Below are 16,013 nucleotides of genomic sequence, written 5' to 3' on the forward strand. Positions count from 1 at the left end.
GCTGCGCCGGAGTGTGTAAGTACCGGCTGGGAATTAGAGACTGAGCCATCCGCTTGCTTTTTTGCTCATCGCGTGGGTCCCTTGCCCTGCCGGCGGCGGAGAGCGTGGGGAGACGCTCGCCCTCCCTGCAGGTGAACGTGCGGCACCCTGTGAGCTTCGGTGTGCGCAGCAGGCGACATCACCGGGATGCCTGGTCCCTTCACCTCTGTTTGCAGTCAGAGGAGCCGCCGGTCTGTCACCTAGGGGCTTTCTGGTTTTAGTTGGGAGAAGAAATTTCGAATGCTTTGGCAGCCGTATGGAATAATTGTGCGCTTCCCCAGTTCTTACCAAGGTAACGACGGCCGAGAGCGGGCTCCTGGCGGAGTCCCGTTGCGGCGCAGTCCGCGCTGCCTGCATGCGAGCTGCTGGTGCTGAGATGTTTGCAGGTGCGTTATTCTGCTTGTCAAAACTCGCTGCGCACATTTGTTTTGGTTTTTTTAATAGGTCAAAGGAGAGTTTACTAGTTTTCACAGAAAAGAAGGCACGGGGAGTTTAAACACCTGATGGCAGTATTGCAGTTAGAATTTCATCATGTTTAGTCTTTAGGTCCGTTACAGATCTCAGTGTTTGTGGAAAGTTACCTTTCCTTTTTCAGTTTAGGAGAGGTAGCCTAGGAGGCTTGTTAACGCGCTAACTGTGTTGTGAAATGTTTGGGGTTTGTTTTGTTTTTGGAGGCTAGAGAAATCTATTAGTTAAGCGTTTGAAACTTTTTATCTTCAATTTTTTACTGTACCAGAATTGACCCACCAAAGATAAGGGAAAGCGAGGGACCTAGATCGTGTTTATTAAAAAGCAATTGGGTACCATTGCTGTAATTGGTCTAAAGGATTAAAAAATGAATGATTAATGATACTAGTTTAATGATGCTGATCTGAGACAGATCATACTGGCATGTAGTTGTTATAGTACATGAATATTTTTAGGTACGTTACATTTAGCAAGGACTGGGGGAGGAAAGGGAAAGAGCGGTTAGACATTAGATCAATTTTAGCAGTGCTGTAAAATGGCATGTTCTGGCTCATGGTGGATTTCTTTTTTCTTGAATGCTGTGAATTTTGTCTGTTTCCTGTTGTCTGCAGACAGTTCTCAGTTAGACTTTTTGAATGTGGTAACACAAGAGTAGCCAGGGCAGTTAGCAGCTTCCATGGATGGGTGCTCCAGGTGAGTCAGAAGTGTCAGGAGCCGGCTGTCCGGAGCATGCTGCAGCTAAGTGCAGGGACTGTGCCTGCTTGCATTGCGCTGCACTGTGGCAGGGACGTTACATTGCTTTACATTTAGTTTTATCTGGAAGGTCACCAGAGCTGCGCTCAGGCACAAGGACTGTTACATGAGGGTTGCCCAGTTGTCCATAAAATATACTGAGCTGCTATTTATTGTTTACATTAGCTGGTGCAACAAGTTGAATTGTTGATGTGAGAGCATTGTAGAATGAACCACAGGGGTAATGTATTTTGAGTACACAAAGGGAAGACTCAGTGAATATGGGCAGTGTGGGCCTGCCTGGCCCCCGTGCAAGTAGGTTCCCCAAAAGCCACTGGAAGTCGCAGCTGCTCTTGGTGTGCTGGCTTGGGTTTAGTGGTGGCATGTAGGAGACAACTGAACCTCTGTGATGCTGTATTTGTCCTACCGGGAAGGCAGTTGCTGCAGAACCGGTGGCGTAAGAGGTTTTCTCTTTTTTTTTTTTTTTTTTTTTTTTTTTTGTGGTATAGGTACAATGTAAATCTCTAACCTCAGTTTTCAGATATTGTCCATAAGAGCTCTGGGCTAACAAGTGTTTCTTTTTGTGTGTGTTCATGGAGGAGGTGGATGGGTTACAACACTCAAACTGGAGGCCTCAAGTTTGGTCTGGGAGCCTCCCACGCTTAGTTTTGGGAGTTCATGGGTGAGACTTTGCTACAGATCTGGGCAGCGACAGTTATGTTCATATGTACTAGGAAAGGAAATGATAGAAGCTGGATGATTGTGTAACTTCAGATCTATGGCTCACGACTTGGGTACTATAACAGTGGGATGCTTTGGGTCAGTAAGCATCCATTTTGGGTTCCTATGTATTCGTTCTGTAAACAAAATACCTGGTGTAAACCTATGGGGCTATTTTCATTTATGTTACATTTTCTGTTGTAGTTTTGTTTTTACCCTGAGCTGACCTGCTGGGTATGTTATGGAAGAAAGAAAGGCTTATCTCAGCTGTGTGTGGCTCTATTGTGTATAGGATGCAAATAAAATACTGTGCCTGGGAGAGAACAAGTATCAGAAATGGCAAGTACTGCATTTCAATAACTGAGTAGCAAAGAAGGGAGGCCTTTTTGGCTGGATGGGAGGTGCAGTGAGAACTTAAGAGAGAAGGTAGAAGTCAGTTCTTAATCAAAGGCTTCTGCACATATGCCTGTGGGAAGAGAAATACTAGACTGGGGGGAAAAAGTGGTTTTTGGTATTTTTGTTTTAGTAAAGCATTTTTGTGTCCTGTACCTATGAGAGGTAGCAAAGATTCAACCTCTAGAGTGGATGGAGATTGAGTGATTGTCAGCCTTTATGGTCCTGCCCTGTGCACATCCAGATGTGGACATCGGAGAACACAGAAGTTAAATGTTGTTAGATGTTGTGAATTCTGTGTTTGTCAATGTTCCCAGTATTGCAGCTACACTAAAGCTAGCAGTGAGAAACTGGGAGGCTGGGGGGTGGAGTTAGTCTTTCCCAGAACTTGCTTCTCATAAGGATTTGAATTTTTCATGTAAAAAGGGAGCCTAAAAACAAACTTTCTGTTTTTCTGTGTTTGTTGCTTTGTTGGTTGTATTGAAAGGTTTGCATTATCAGTTCATAGAAATTAGCCCCCTGTAATGAGCATGAAGTCCTGGTTATTCTGGGTTCTTGTTGCTTCAGAATTTATTATTGTATTTGGGGGGGATGTGTTGTTTGTTTATTTTGGTTGTTGTTGTTGGTTTGGTTTTTTAAGAATACAGTTGTCTGTGCTGAATATGTTGTCTTTTCAGGTCATGCAGAGTTTTTCTTTGAAAACAGTGAAGTACTATTCCATTATTATTGCCTGGCAGTGATCCAGTTGGCAGTTTTCTTTCTTCTCTTACCTCTGTTATTCTAACTTTCTGCTCTTCTTTCTCCTTAATTTGTCTCCTGTGTTATTCTTTCCCAATTTGCAAATCAGTTATTAGTATTCTGCAATAGTTTGGGGTTTCGGGACTTCAGAAGACATCATGCCGTCCAGCCATGCCCTGTGCAGGACTACTGGAGAGACTCTCTGAGTGTGGAGATGTTTGTTGTTGGTGTTCACCTTCCCATTGTGGCTAGGAGAGTCGTCTTTACTTTCAAGACAATAGGTCTGTTTTCTTTTATGAAGGTATTTGGATCCTAAAACTAATTTTCCTAAAGTCAGAAAGGGGAAGAGATTGTGGATGTATAGTCTGTTTTGGAGATATTTGTTGTGGGATAGAAATAGTGATAACATTGTTTTGTTCCAAGAAATCCATGTTTTTTCCCCACTCCAGTCACAAACCCTGAAAACCCAAGTTCGTTCTCGGCCAAATTCAGCCCTAAATAAGCCTGTTTTTTCATCTACCCTGCTTGAGGACACCAGTGTTACCAGGACACATTACTTGAGAAAGGGAATCTGAAAAGTTCTTGGTTCCGTTTTTAAAGTGCCAGGGAATAGACATGTGAGTAGATTTCATAAGGAATGTCTTCATGCAGAGAAGATCAAGTTCAGCTGGTTCTCAGCTTGCTCTGACTCTTCATAATGTTCTGCTTATTTTGTTTAGGGCTTTTGAAACTAGGTCCTGTGTTTGTATTCTTTGGTCTGTTGTTGGTACGAGTAGATACTGTAATCAGAAAATCTGGCTAGAAAGATTACCAGCTTTATGTTACACTGAACTATTCATACCTTTGGGATTGCAGACCCTTCTGAGTACAGTTATCTTGTTTACACATCTACAGATTTCTGTTTCTAGCTATAGATTTCTTATTTGTTTATTTTTCTTTTTGCGTTAGAGGCTATGAACATTAAGTTGTGATAGAAGTGTAGGTAATGTTAAGTATTGAAACATGGTACATCTTTCTATTGCTAATTTATTATGGCCATTTTTCTTTCTTTTAAATTTAACATTAAGATTTGCAGTTGACAGAATAATTGATGTTGCTTTTATAAAGTAACTTTTTATTTCCAGAAAAAAACAGATGTCGTGTCACTTTACTAGAAGAACAAAGGCAGAACTAGCCTGTGTTTTGATGACTTTAAACTTTCTCAGGTTAACCATGGAGTACATTAGAAATAGCAGGTTGTGTATTTTGTTACGCTGCAGTATCTTTGGTGTGGTCTGTTAATTCAACAGAAGAGATGTGTTTGTGTTGGTAAGCGAGCAAAAGTTATACTTGAAGCTAAGGGATTTAATTTAAATGGTGTTTCATAATGACACAATTGTGCAGAACATGTGCCTAGAGGCATCAAAACTGTTGAGATGCAAATCAAGCAGGTTTTTGCCAAGTGGCTCTGAACCTGTCTTCACCTTCCCAGTTTGTTGCAGCATGCATACCCTCTATTTTGATTATAAGTTAAAGAACCTTGCTTGTAATAGAAATATGTACACACACAAACAGTATTGAGAAGTTTGTATAACATGAAGGGAAAAAGAAATGCAAACCCGTTTGTGTTTTCATATCTTCTGTTCTGTCTTGCTGAAGGAATTTCTGTCTCAGGACATGGAGGAGAAAAGGCTGTAGCTAACGTATGTCCCAGAGTAGCAGTTCCTACAACATTGTTATCATTTCCAATAAAGCATCTAGAGTACCCTTTCTCCATCTATTAGTGTCTTGCAAAAACTAATAAAACTATTGATGTAACTGTTATATTAATTTCACTGATTGGGAAAAGGAGGGACAGGATTTCCCAAAGCTATTATAAAGAACCCTGTGTTCTTCCTTTAGCTCCTAGTCCAGTGCTTGGGATAGATATGTATTGTCTCTCTCTCTTCTGGCTCTTGGGTTGCAGCCTGTCTAACTATTTCTTCTTGAAAACAGAGCATTTTGGTTTCAGACTCTCCCTTTCTCTTCCAGGTGTTATTTTTGCACCTTACGGCCCTGTCTGGAAGCAACAGAGGAAATTCTCTCTCTCAACACTGCGTCATTTTGGAGTAGGAAGACACAGCTTAGAGCCTAAAATCATTGAGGAGCTAAAGTTTATAAAGGAGGAAATGCTGAAGCATGGAAAGGATTCATTTAATCCTTTTCCAATCATTCGCAACGCAGTGTCCAATGTTATCTGTTCCATGGCCCTTGGCAGGCGTTTTAACTATGAAGATGTTGAGTTCAAGACGATGCTGAAGAACATGGCCCGTGCACTAGAGCTAAGCGTGAACAGCTATATGATCCTGGTCAATATCTGCCCTTGGCTGTACTACCTTCCCTTCGGGCCTTTCCGAGAACTTAGGAAAACAGAATTAGATATTACTACTTTTCTAAAGAAAATAATTGCACAGCACAGGGATACACTGGATGCAGCAAATCCCAGGGACTTCATTGATATGTACTTCATTCATGCGGAAGAAGAAAAGAACAACAAGGAGAGCAGTTTTAATGAAGACTACCTATTTTTTATCATTGGTGACCTCTTCATCGCAGGCACAGACACTACTTCCAACACGTTACTGTGGTGCCTGCTCTACATGTCTCTCTACCCAGAAGTACAAGGTAAGACTATTTTTATTCTAGGTGTTTTATTCCAGCTCTAGATGGATATTCAGAAACAGAAGCAAACAGCAACATTAGAGAAGTCATTTGGAGTGCAAATAGTACATGTGTATGTGTAATTTGAAAGTTTGATATGTAATTAGGCATCCTCTGTCCTGCTCTGCTACGATGATCTCTAGGTTAGTGCTATATTAACTATCTAAATGGCCCTTTAGTCTATGAATTTCTTCTGTTTTGGGACAACTTTATCTTTGCCTAGCAATTCCAGGGAACCTTAGCATGTTTCATAAGCTTTGGCAATTGTGGCATTCCAAGCCTATAGTAGTGATACAGGCTATGTGATATGCGCAGTGGTAAGGTCTGCTTTTATGTCTCCCTGAGCAGGGAGGTTGTTGAGCCTGGCGGCAGAGTCTGGGGAAGTAAACACTACCCACTGTAGAGGAAGATCAAATTAGAGACAGCTTAAGCAAATTGGACTTACACAAGTCCACAGCGCCAGCTGGTCAATGTCATTGAAAGGCCTCTCCCCATCAGTCTTGAACGGTCATGGCAGTTGGGTAGGTTGCTGATGATGCGGGGGGGGGAAAGACACATGGAGCACATGGCTGCAGAGGAGAGGCAGAAGGAACTGGGCTTGTTCAGTGTTAGGGAAAGATGACCGAAGTGAGACCTTATGCTGTCTACAACTGCCTGATCAGAAGATGCTGAGATGGAGGCATTCTCCTCTGAGGTGTGCAGTGGAGGGGAGAGAGACAGCAGAGACAGTCTACAAGAAAATTCGAATCAGATACTAGGAAAAAAAATTGCTCTATGAAGATAGCAAGGAGTGCAACAGATTGCCCTGAGAGTTAACAGAATCTCCAACTTTGAAAGTATTCAAAACTCAGTGGGGTATGACCCTGAGTAGTCTGATCTACCCTCAGAGTTGAATCTAACTTGGAAGATGACTTTGCTTTGAGTAAGGGTTTAGATCAGATGACCTCCAGAGGTTCATTGCAACCCAAATTAATTGATGGTGCTATGAACTGGTTACTGTTTGTGACAGAGTTCTAGAAAATTACTTGTAGATTTTTGTGGATATGTAAAATACCAGTGATGTTGGAGAGGTTACAATATTAAAATAGTACTTGCTAGAGTTTTATTTCAGGACTTCTTAGGATAAATTTCCATTGCCAAAGACTTAAAATTAATTTTGGTTAATTATTTTTTCATACTGAGTCTTGTTATAGTACATGTGGCCACAAAGCCAGCATTTTCTTTAGAACTGTTTAGCAAATTTAGATGGTTGAATTTAAGAAAAATAAAGAAATTGATTTAATAATTTATTAGCAGCTTCTCCTAAAGTCCTACACAGCAACTGATTTCCACTAGAAAAATTGTCGGGTATATGCGGACTGCAAGCCTTGTCAGGATGGACAGATTCTACTTAGGTAATTCTACCTCAGTTTATAGTAGTGAAGCATTTCCCCAAGAGACCACTACTTGGCCCAGACTTCTTGCTAACCTGGAGTGAAGAAGGGTAAACCTCAAGTTATCTAAGAACAATATAAACCTGGAATACTTTTATCAAATATTTGAGATTTTGAGGTTTTCATGTGCTGCAGCTGCTTTGCAAATAAGTAAATAGATACTTGTTTACAGCACCTCTCTGTCTGGAATGATCTCTTTAAATAGGTCAAGGTCATAGTTTATTGCACAGTCAACCAAATTGTTGAGGAAAGATTGCAAAATAGGGCATCAGTTCAGTGTATGGGAGAGAGAGTCCACTGGGGACAAATGTAAAATTAAATTCTTATTGTTCTCTTTTTAATGGTTGTATGTTATCAGTGCCTGACTTGATACACAGTTACATGAATTAGATATGTTCTAAACTACACAAATGAGATCTAGAAGAGTTTTGTTAACCCCTTTCCCTACTGCCTGGTACTGCACAAGTATGTGCTAGTCAGTTTTCTTTCTTCTGCTGATCTCTAATAGTTGTATTGCCTCTTTCTGATTTCCCTTTTCCTTATGCTGTAGCTGTTGTCAAGCAATATGAATAAGCTCAGTAGTTCAGAGTGTATCACTTAGCTACGTAATATAATTCTCTTAATTCTAGTATCCCATTTCTTATGGATTGCTTGGGAGTCATGTATGGGCCTCTTTTTTTTTTTTTTTTTCCTGGTAATATACTTCTCTTATCCCCTAAAGGAAATACCTGAATTGCATAACTTTTAGCAGTAGCAAATGTTACAGACACTTTCTGGAAAGGCAAATGAAGGGCTATCAGGGGAAAAAATCAGAAAGAATGTATTTGTCTGTGGAAACCAGTTTTCCTTTTTGCATGGAGAAGGGTGGGAGTGTGCATGTGTGCATGTAGGGAGGCAGTGGGGAGTATTTGGTTTGGTCTGTTCCTTGACTTGGTTTTGGTCCTTGACTTCTGAAGATCTGTGAGATTTTTAAATATATGAAATGTAGTGGAGCAGTTCAAATAACATGCTGTTAGTGGAGAACTCTTGAAGTCTACATTTTTGCAGTTGGTAATGTGAGCAGCAATTTGGCTGCTTTCTGTATAGTACCACATATTTTTACAGACTCCAAAGAAATGTTGTCCCAGGTAAAATGCTGGTGTGACATTTGCAATGAGACAGTCTCCTTAAATTTTTTTTTTTTTAAATATTGAAAACTTTACTCGTTTAAACTACTGTGGACGTGCATGCCTGAATACAGGGCTATAATGTGTCATTAAAAAAAAGTAGCAAAACCCCACAAAGCAGGTACTCATGAGCCACACCGTTAGCAAATCTCTTGCTGTTGAGGTATTTTTTACTGTGTTCCTCATGTGAGAACTTGTTTTCCTAGCAAACCCAGTAGGTGGCAGCAACTGTTCGTTGAACACTGTATGATATTTCTGAATGCTTCTCTGAAAACAGAATTTTTTTTGCATTGAGCTTTTATTTAGTCTTGAATCAGTGCTAAGAAGAGAAAAGAGCAAAACCTCAGAGTATCAGCAGTCCGGGTTCTGAATCTTGGAAAAAGCAGGCAGGACAACCACAAAATATTCAGGGTATCAAGGGTAAAAAATGAAAACTTTTATTATTTTTGATTAAAAGTTAATTTTGAGGTCTCCTCTTTCAAGATTGTCTTTTGCTGTGTAGCCAGATGCCAAGTTCCCTGGAAGAAAAGGTGCATCATCCTGTACATGGGCGAAGCAAATCTTGGAAACTTCGATGAAGAGAATTACTTGTACGCTGAGATGAAAGGGGCAAACAAATATTTTGACACTTTGTGTTTCACATGAATGAGAGGGGACATAAGCTTGTTAACTTCTGTTTTTCCTTTGCAGAAGGGATATTGGGGGGGGGGGGAAGAGCATCTGCTGCTGCCTTTCAGGGGAACTGGGAAATAGCTGAGTTTAGGTTCTGTGGATAGAAAGTAGGAAACAGCAAGAACAAGTTAAATGGCTTCAACGCTTGCAGTAACAGCACCAGAATTCCTCCTCCAGAATGAAGTATCTAAAGCAGCTGCATGAAAAGCTTTCCCATCTCTTCACCACCTTTCCCAGTTCTGAGAACTGGATCTCCCCAGGGACAGAGGCCAGCTTGGGCACTCACTGCATGCAGTCTCTTTTTGTTCATTTTTTTTAACGCAGGCCAGAAGCTTGATGTTTTCACCATTCAAACTGCTGTATAGTTAAACTCTTAAACTAAGATTATGAATACATTTGGGACTGGAACAGAACTTTTCCTGTACTTTTCCAATACAAAAGTGCTAGCAATGTCTGTCATCCCAGTAGCTTTACTCTTGACAGTTGTCAAGGTTGCACTTGGTGGTTTTGTTCGTAACTGAGTCCATTCTTAAAGGTTTATGTTGGCATAGTTATTTCAGCTAGGGATCACATGTCTTGTAGTCATTTTTGACAAATCTGTGTGAACAATGAAGCACAGGGAAATGAAATTGAGATGATGTCTTCTCACATATTGTATATCTTTTTTTAAATTTTTTTATTTTTCTCACTCCCCTTGAATAGAGAAGGTTCATGCAGAAATTGAAGCAGTTCTAGGACGTGACAAAGTTCCCTCTCTTACCCACAAGGCTCAAATGCCCTTCACAGAGGCAACCATTATGGAAGTGCAGAGGATGACTGCGGTTGTTCCCCTTTCTATTCCTCGAATGGCCTCAGAAACTGCTGGTAAGCATTTGTAGAGACTTGTTAATACAACATTTCTTTTGTGGATGAAGATCCGATGGGACATCTAGTGAGGACTGACAAAGACCTCATTTATCTATTAGACATGTAACCCAAGTACGTAAAATGCCATTTATAGAGAGTGGATGGCCTCTGTTTAAGCAGCATGTCTGACCTAACATCCAGAAGTTTTCTCACTTAGAGCAATTTCTTTTCTGGGGGTCAGCTTGTGTTGACTGATGTGCTTAGCAGTAGTTGGCAGCTGAGACTCCATCTTTGTATCTGAAACAGCAGAGTTGCTTTCGGCCATCTGACACAGAGGTCTGAAAACACCAATTTGGAACAACTGGTTTGCTAAAGCTTGAAAGGCTTATACCATTGAGCTCCACATCTACAGAAAACAATAATAAAATCCTTTTCCAAGTCATCTTGTTGGCTATATGTTTTCATAAAGATAGCTGAACACTGGCTAAAGTGAGTGGGAGGTAGCAATACTTGGCTTTCAAACCCAGTACTGAATTGATCTGCCTTTTAAATGTTTTGGCTTGCAGGACAGTGAGATGCAACAAGCTGAAATGAGACTAGTCACTTCAAAACCCTTTTGTGATAACAGTTCAACACCCGTTGCTCTTCCTTACCTCCACCTTCCTGTGCTGTCACAGAGCCCCACCACAGTGAACAGGAGGAAACAGGGTCACAGCACTTCTATGTAGCAGAGTTCATTTCTAATGATTGCTGCTGCCTTTTCTCTGCAGGGAACTGTTGGTGTAATTTGATGTCTTTCCAGCTGCTCTGGCCTGCGTGATTCTGACCCAGGCAGGCTAGCAGAGATCACCTTTGCCTTAAGCTCCTGCTACATTTGCAGCCCACAGCTAGGCATCTGTATCATTTTTGTGATGTCTTCTAGTCATCTTTTTAGTAAGTCTAAGTCTCCCATGTTTACTTCTAGCAACTTGTCAGATCCTCTGTCTCTGTGCTTTTGTTTGAAGTGCTGCAGGGTTATACTATTCCTAAGGGCAGCGTGATCGTGCCCAACTTGTGGTCAGTACACAGAGATCCTAACATTTGGGAGAAACCAGATGAATTTCAACCATCAAGATTTCTGGATGAAAATGGCCAGCTAATTAAGAAAGAGGCATTCATTCCTTTTGGAATGGGTAAGATATCCACATGCAGTCAGTAGCTGGTTGGGGGTGGTGGTGGTTCAAGCGTAGGGCCTTGGAGGTGTTGAGATCTGAAATTTGCGCATAGGATCAGCTACAGAACTTGTTTTATTATTACAGTTGGTGGCTTGTAAAATGAGTTGCATTCCTAAAAGCTCCAGTTGCCAGGCAGAAATGAGAAATAATGAATTGTTCTTTGATAATACTTTTGCTATGGATATAAATGCTGTTAATAGGAAGCAGTACAACTGAGCAAGGCTAGACTTAAAATATGGGAGACCAAAGCTTCAGAGTTCATAGCTTAATAGTAGCTTGAGCCTTTCTGCGTTTGGAGTATGCTAGCATAGGAATTGCATGTGTGTTGACAAATTGATCAACAGTATAAAACCAGTAATGTGTCTCTTCTAACTGTTCTTTAGGTAAACGTGTGTGCATGGGAGAGCAGTTGGCAAAAATGGAGCTGTTCTTAATTTTTGCAAGTCTAATGCAAAGTTTTACCTTTTTGTATCCTGAAAATGCTGCAAAACCATCTATGGAGGGAAGGTTTGGTCTAACTTTAGCTCCCTGTCCATTCAATATAATAGCTTTGAAGAGATAATATAACATAAAAAATGATTAAACAATGAAATACTGCACTTTTAAAATCCAGCTGTATTTTGTTTCCAGCTTATTTTGTTACTTTCTTTCCAGAAAAACGCAAACTGGATAGGCTTTCGTAGTCAGTGAGAATGATACATTTACACTTCTGGAAAGAGAAGGGGTTTTTTGTCAGCTGTGGCATTCCACAAATGAACTGACAGCATAGTTTGCAATTTGATATTAAAACTTGCTGGGCTTAACCCCTCTGTCTATAAACTATTACTGTCAGTTTGTAAAATATTATGGGAGAATGGTCCAAAACATCTGTTAAGGCTTTAGCAAATAGTAATTGTTATTTTGGTAAAAGCAGCATGTAAACATTTAATTTACCAAATGAGTGAAGGACATCATCTAGTACCAAAAGGATCAATGAATGAGAGGGTATTAACATTTTCTACGTAAAGAAACATAATAACCGAGCTTAAGTAATGACAAATACTTTTTGGAAATTACTAAATGACACTTCTTTTTAACCTTGGAGGATTCTTTATTGCAAGTAACTGATAGGTGTAGATGAGATCGAATCGGTCTGGATTCCTGGATCCAAACATTCTTGACTATCAGGGCTCGCTATAAACAAGCAGGTACCAACTCTGAAAACCCAGGATTGGAGGCCAAATGAATCCTTGAATATACCATGTTCTTAACGTGAAAGGAGTGTGCAGTGTCTGGATGCAGAAGTTTTATCTCAGAATATAAGTGAGAGCAGATTTCTCTAACAAGAAACAGCAGAAGTCTGTTCTCTCTGGTGCCAAGCAGACATTCAAGACGACATCTGTGCTGCCACTTTGCATTTGCTGTTCTCCCCATGTCAGCAGTGGCTGCAGTCTGGACAAGACCAACACCCCGCTCATCAGGGGAAACTACGTGCGTAATCCCAAAGCTGGGGCTTGCACTCAGGTTTTTCATTTACAGGCAGTGTGGACAGTACTGCCACAACCTGTTTGGTTTTGGGAACTGGAGTCTTACTTGAAATACAGCATCAATACAGCACTACAGATGTAGGTCTTGTATGTTTAGGCATGGAACATGAGGAATCTGACAAACTTGAGGTTTGAGTAGAAAGGCTTTCTCTTTGTTATCTTCCATATAGAGTAAAAAGATCTGTAGTTCATACAATATTAGTGTATCAGTACCTTAGTCTTTTCACGTGCAAAAACTTTAGAGCTGTTTACCACTATCAAACTAATAGCCAAGGAAGCCTGTTGTTGGGTGTTTCAGAAGGGGGCATTCAATCTTGCCTTTTATTTGAAAGATCTCTCAAACATCAAAAGCGATCTTTTGGGGGACATGTAACCGTTACCCTTTCAATAATCGGTCTTAATCATCCTTAAATCTCTTCATAAACCTTTTGATGTAGCGGAATTTCATATCAGATGAAATAAGTACATATGCACTCTTTTAAGGAAATATTCCCCACCCCAGCCCCCTTGCCCCTCATTGGAGATCTAGAAAATACTAGCAGTCCTCCTAACGTCAAGTTTACAAGACTGGAATGTGAAATTGACTGTAAAGTGGACTTGGGTATTCCACAGCAGAAAATAAATCTAAACTGTAAAAGAGTCAACTCTTCAGCTTTAAATTAACCTCTGTTTTTGTCACTTTTTAACTTGAAGTTTTAAAAGCCAGGTAGTGCCTAGCAAAGACTGTAAGATAGTTATTTTGGATTAAAATTAAGGTTTTCTGTTAGCTGTTTTGTATAACAGGGTGGCTGTTATAATTTCTGAATGATGTATTTCGTTGGTCAGGCACCCCACTGTTTGTGTGAGAACTTCCAGTTCTTATATAGGCTAACTTTTCACCTTATAGGTTAGCCCGTGCTCATGTTAAATTTTTTCTTTGTATGAAATTTTCAAAAACCCCATAGCACAATAAAAAGTTGAGTTTGGTACCAGCACTAGTAAACTTGCACTAAAAGCTGACAGTATTGGAGTAATCAGCACTTATTTCTTTAACTTTGTATTTTCCAGTGAATAAATAGATTCTGTACAGTTGGGATTTTTGTCTGGAAATCCTTAAAATGGTATATGCTTAATTGCAAAGCTCAAATTAAGTGCTGATAATATTTACTTTCTGTTGAAATGCCTCTTTAAGCAACATAAAGATGTTGGCGTGCAACTGACAGCTTATGTAAAATACATGTCCTTTTAATCAATGAGGACACATTTGAAAAGCACTTTTTTTTTTTACAGATTCCAGAGAAGACACAATTTGCATAATCCCCTAGTATGTGGAATTGTATATATTTGTGCTCGTTTTGCCTGCTGGGTTTAGTTTAAAATGTCACCTTTGAAAACTGTCCTTCGAAAATTATTCTTCTACAAATAGTACTTTGAGATGCGGGTTTTGATGGTACCTATAATCCAATGCTGCCGAGTGCGACAAGCTAAAAATACTGATGTGAAGGTGCAGCCATGTCAATGTCTGCCAGAATGCAAGATGCTGTTGGAAATGACAATAAAGACCTGCCTTTCATGCCTTCCAGATGCACTGAAATTTTCACAGGATGCCATGAAAGTAGCTAAACAATAGCATAAAAGCAACAAAATGTTTGTGGTTTTAAAAGTGTGTTGGCATCTTTGGTAAACTGTAAGTAAAGTGGTAGCAGATTTGGTTTGTGTTTGTAAATGTATCCTTCCCCTCCCTTTTTTTAGCAGAGGAAGCATCTCAAATGCCTTATTGAAAAAATGGATGTTTATATAATTGGATGGCTATTTCTGAATGCTGAAAATGTCTTTATTTCTAAAAAGGACTTCAGACTTTGCTTCAGTGTAATTTTATTTTTAATAAAGTCATTCCCAAGTGTTTGACAGCTTTGCATAGTCATTTTAATGAGTTCCACTTGTTGACTGAGCTTGTGGTGTTTGGTGTTTTACATCTTACAAAGAAAGCTTTTGAGTGAGAAGATGTTACAAAATGTTTTGGATGAGGAGTGAAGGAGGTGGGGGAATAAAATGAAATTGGGAAAATACAATGCCAGGCAAGTTGTGAGCAATGATAGGAAGAGTATGTCTGTTTATTCTCTCAATGCAGTTTTAAAAACGCTGTTACTCTGACTAAAAGGAGGAGACGGAAGAGTGGAGATGAGGAAGATAAAAGGGGGAATGAGTTGGCACCAGGAGGAGATGCACAGTCTGAGGAACGAGGTGGAAAAGAAAACCACGGGCAGAGTCGAGGTGTAGTTCTGCTGGACTCCTGCCATGGAGGGGTCAGAGAGTGGAGGGCAGAGAGGGAAGGGGGGTGCCCAGGGAGAGCCTGGAGTAGGGGGTCAGGGAGCTGGAGGCCCGGAGGGAGCCCAGGGAGAAGCAGGAGATCCTTGCACACAGAAGGGGAGGGCCGAGCAGGAGACAACTGAAGCGCTTGTGGGGAAGGAGTGGGTGTGAGCGCTGGTGTGCTGGGAGAGCTGGGCGCTTGGGAGTGGCAGCTGTGTGTGGAAATCCTGTGTCTTACACCCTGGAGTTAGACTGCAGGTAACTTGGCTATTTTTTTTAGGGAATTTCATTAATTACCTGCTGAGCTGTCACTTGTATACTCAAGGAGCAGTAACTGTGTTTGGGTAAGGCTGTTTCCAGCAGCCACTTACTGCTCCTGACTACTCTGCCGTCAGGTGAGGCTGAGTGAGGAAAGGGGGGGAATTTTTTGCATTGCGCTTTTGGTACAAAGTGCAGAGATACGAGAATACTCTGCTGCTTTTGTTTGAAGAAAACAAGTTGCTTAATGTTTACCCCGATGCCGACTCAAGTAGAATGTGCTGTAATCGCTGTGTTGTCAGCTGTTGCTGACTTGAAGTGCCGGTTGTTCTGGCAATGAAGGAATTAGATTGAAAATTTTAGTGGTCTGCATCTGGCGTGATTCAGCCATTAGTATTTATAAAGGAAGGATTTGATGGTTTGGGTTTGGGTTGTTTTTTTTTTTTTGGTTTAGTGTATAGTTTGTGCTAGCCTGCAGATGAACTCCCCTTTTAGTTTGGAAACACTCTTAACGACGGACTGCTTCTAACGTTGAGCAAATGAGCTGCTACAGCGGAAAGCGTGAATCTTCGGAAGGAAACGCGGTGACCTCCGCTGCGAAGGGCAGGCAACGGGAGCAGCCTCCGCACCGCGCCTGCCGCTGGCCGAGCGCCAGCCGGGGGCGAGCAGGGAGCGCTAACCCCGTGCGGCAGGATTTCTGTGCCGCTGACCTTGCTCTTCCTACCCGACTCCCCTTAGGGAATCAAACGTGGCGAAGGTGAAGGAAGGAGTCAAAGCGCCTCTGCCCGGGCCCGGGGGGGGCGGCCGCCCCCGCCCCCCCGCACCTCCCCGGGGCGGAGC

At 41.1% G+C, this 16,013-nt stretch overlaps 1 protein-coding gene across 1 annotated transcript in view; it reads left to right on the forward strand.

Moving 5' to 3' along the window:
• LOC104843342 (cytochrome P450 2U1) overlaps window positions 1-14,399 on the forward strand; it is a gene marked incomplete at its 5' end in the record, with an annotated part of 14,890 nt that extends 491 nt beyond the window's left edge. Inside the window, 4 exons of the mRNA XM_010586235.1 lie at window positions 5,101-5,733; window positions 9,743-9,904; window positions 10,891-11,058; window positions 11,484-14,399. Of these exons, the coding sequence (XP_010584537.1) occupies window positions 5,101-5,733; window positions 9,743-9,904; window positions 10,891-11,058; window positions 11,484-11,662 (1,142 nt within the window). The remainder of the gene's footprint in view (window positions 1-5,100; window positions 5,734-9,742; window positions 9,905-10,890; window positions 11,059-11,483) is intronic.
• Between the last annotated feature and the right edge of the window lie 1,614 nt (window positions 14,400-16,013).

Source organism: Haliaeetus leucocephalus, unplaced genomic scaffold (genome assembly GCF_000737465.1).
Source record: "Haliaeetus leucocephalus isolate CR32 unplaced genomic scaffold, Haliaeetus_leucocephalus-4.0 Scaffold140, whole genome shotgun sequence".
In the NCBI taxonomy this organism is placed as follows: Eukaryota; Metazoa; Chordata; class Aves; order Accipitriformes; family Accipitridae; genus Haliaeetus; species Haliaeetus leucocephalus.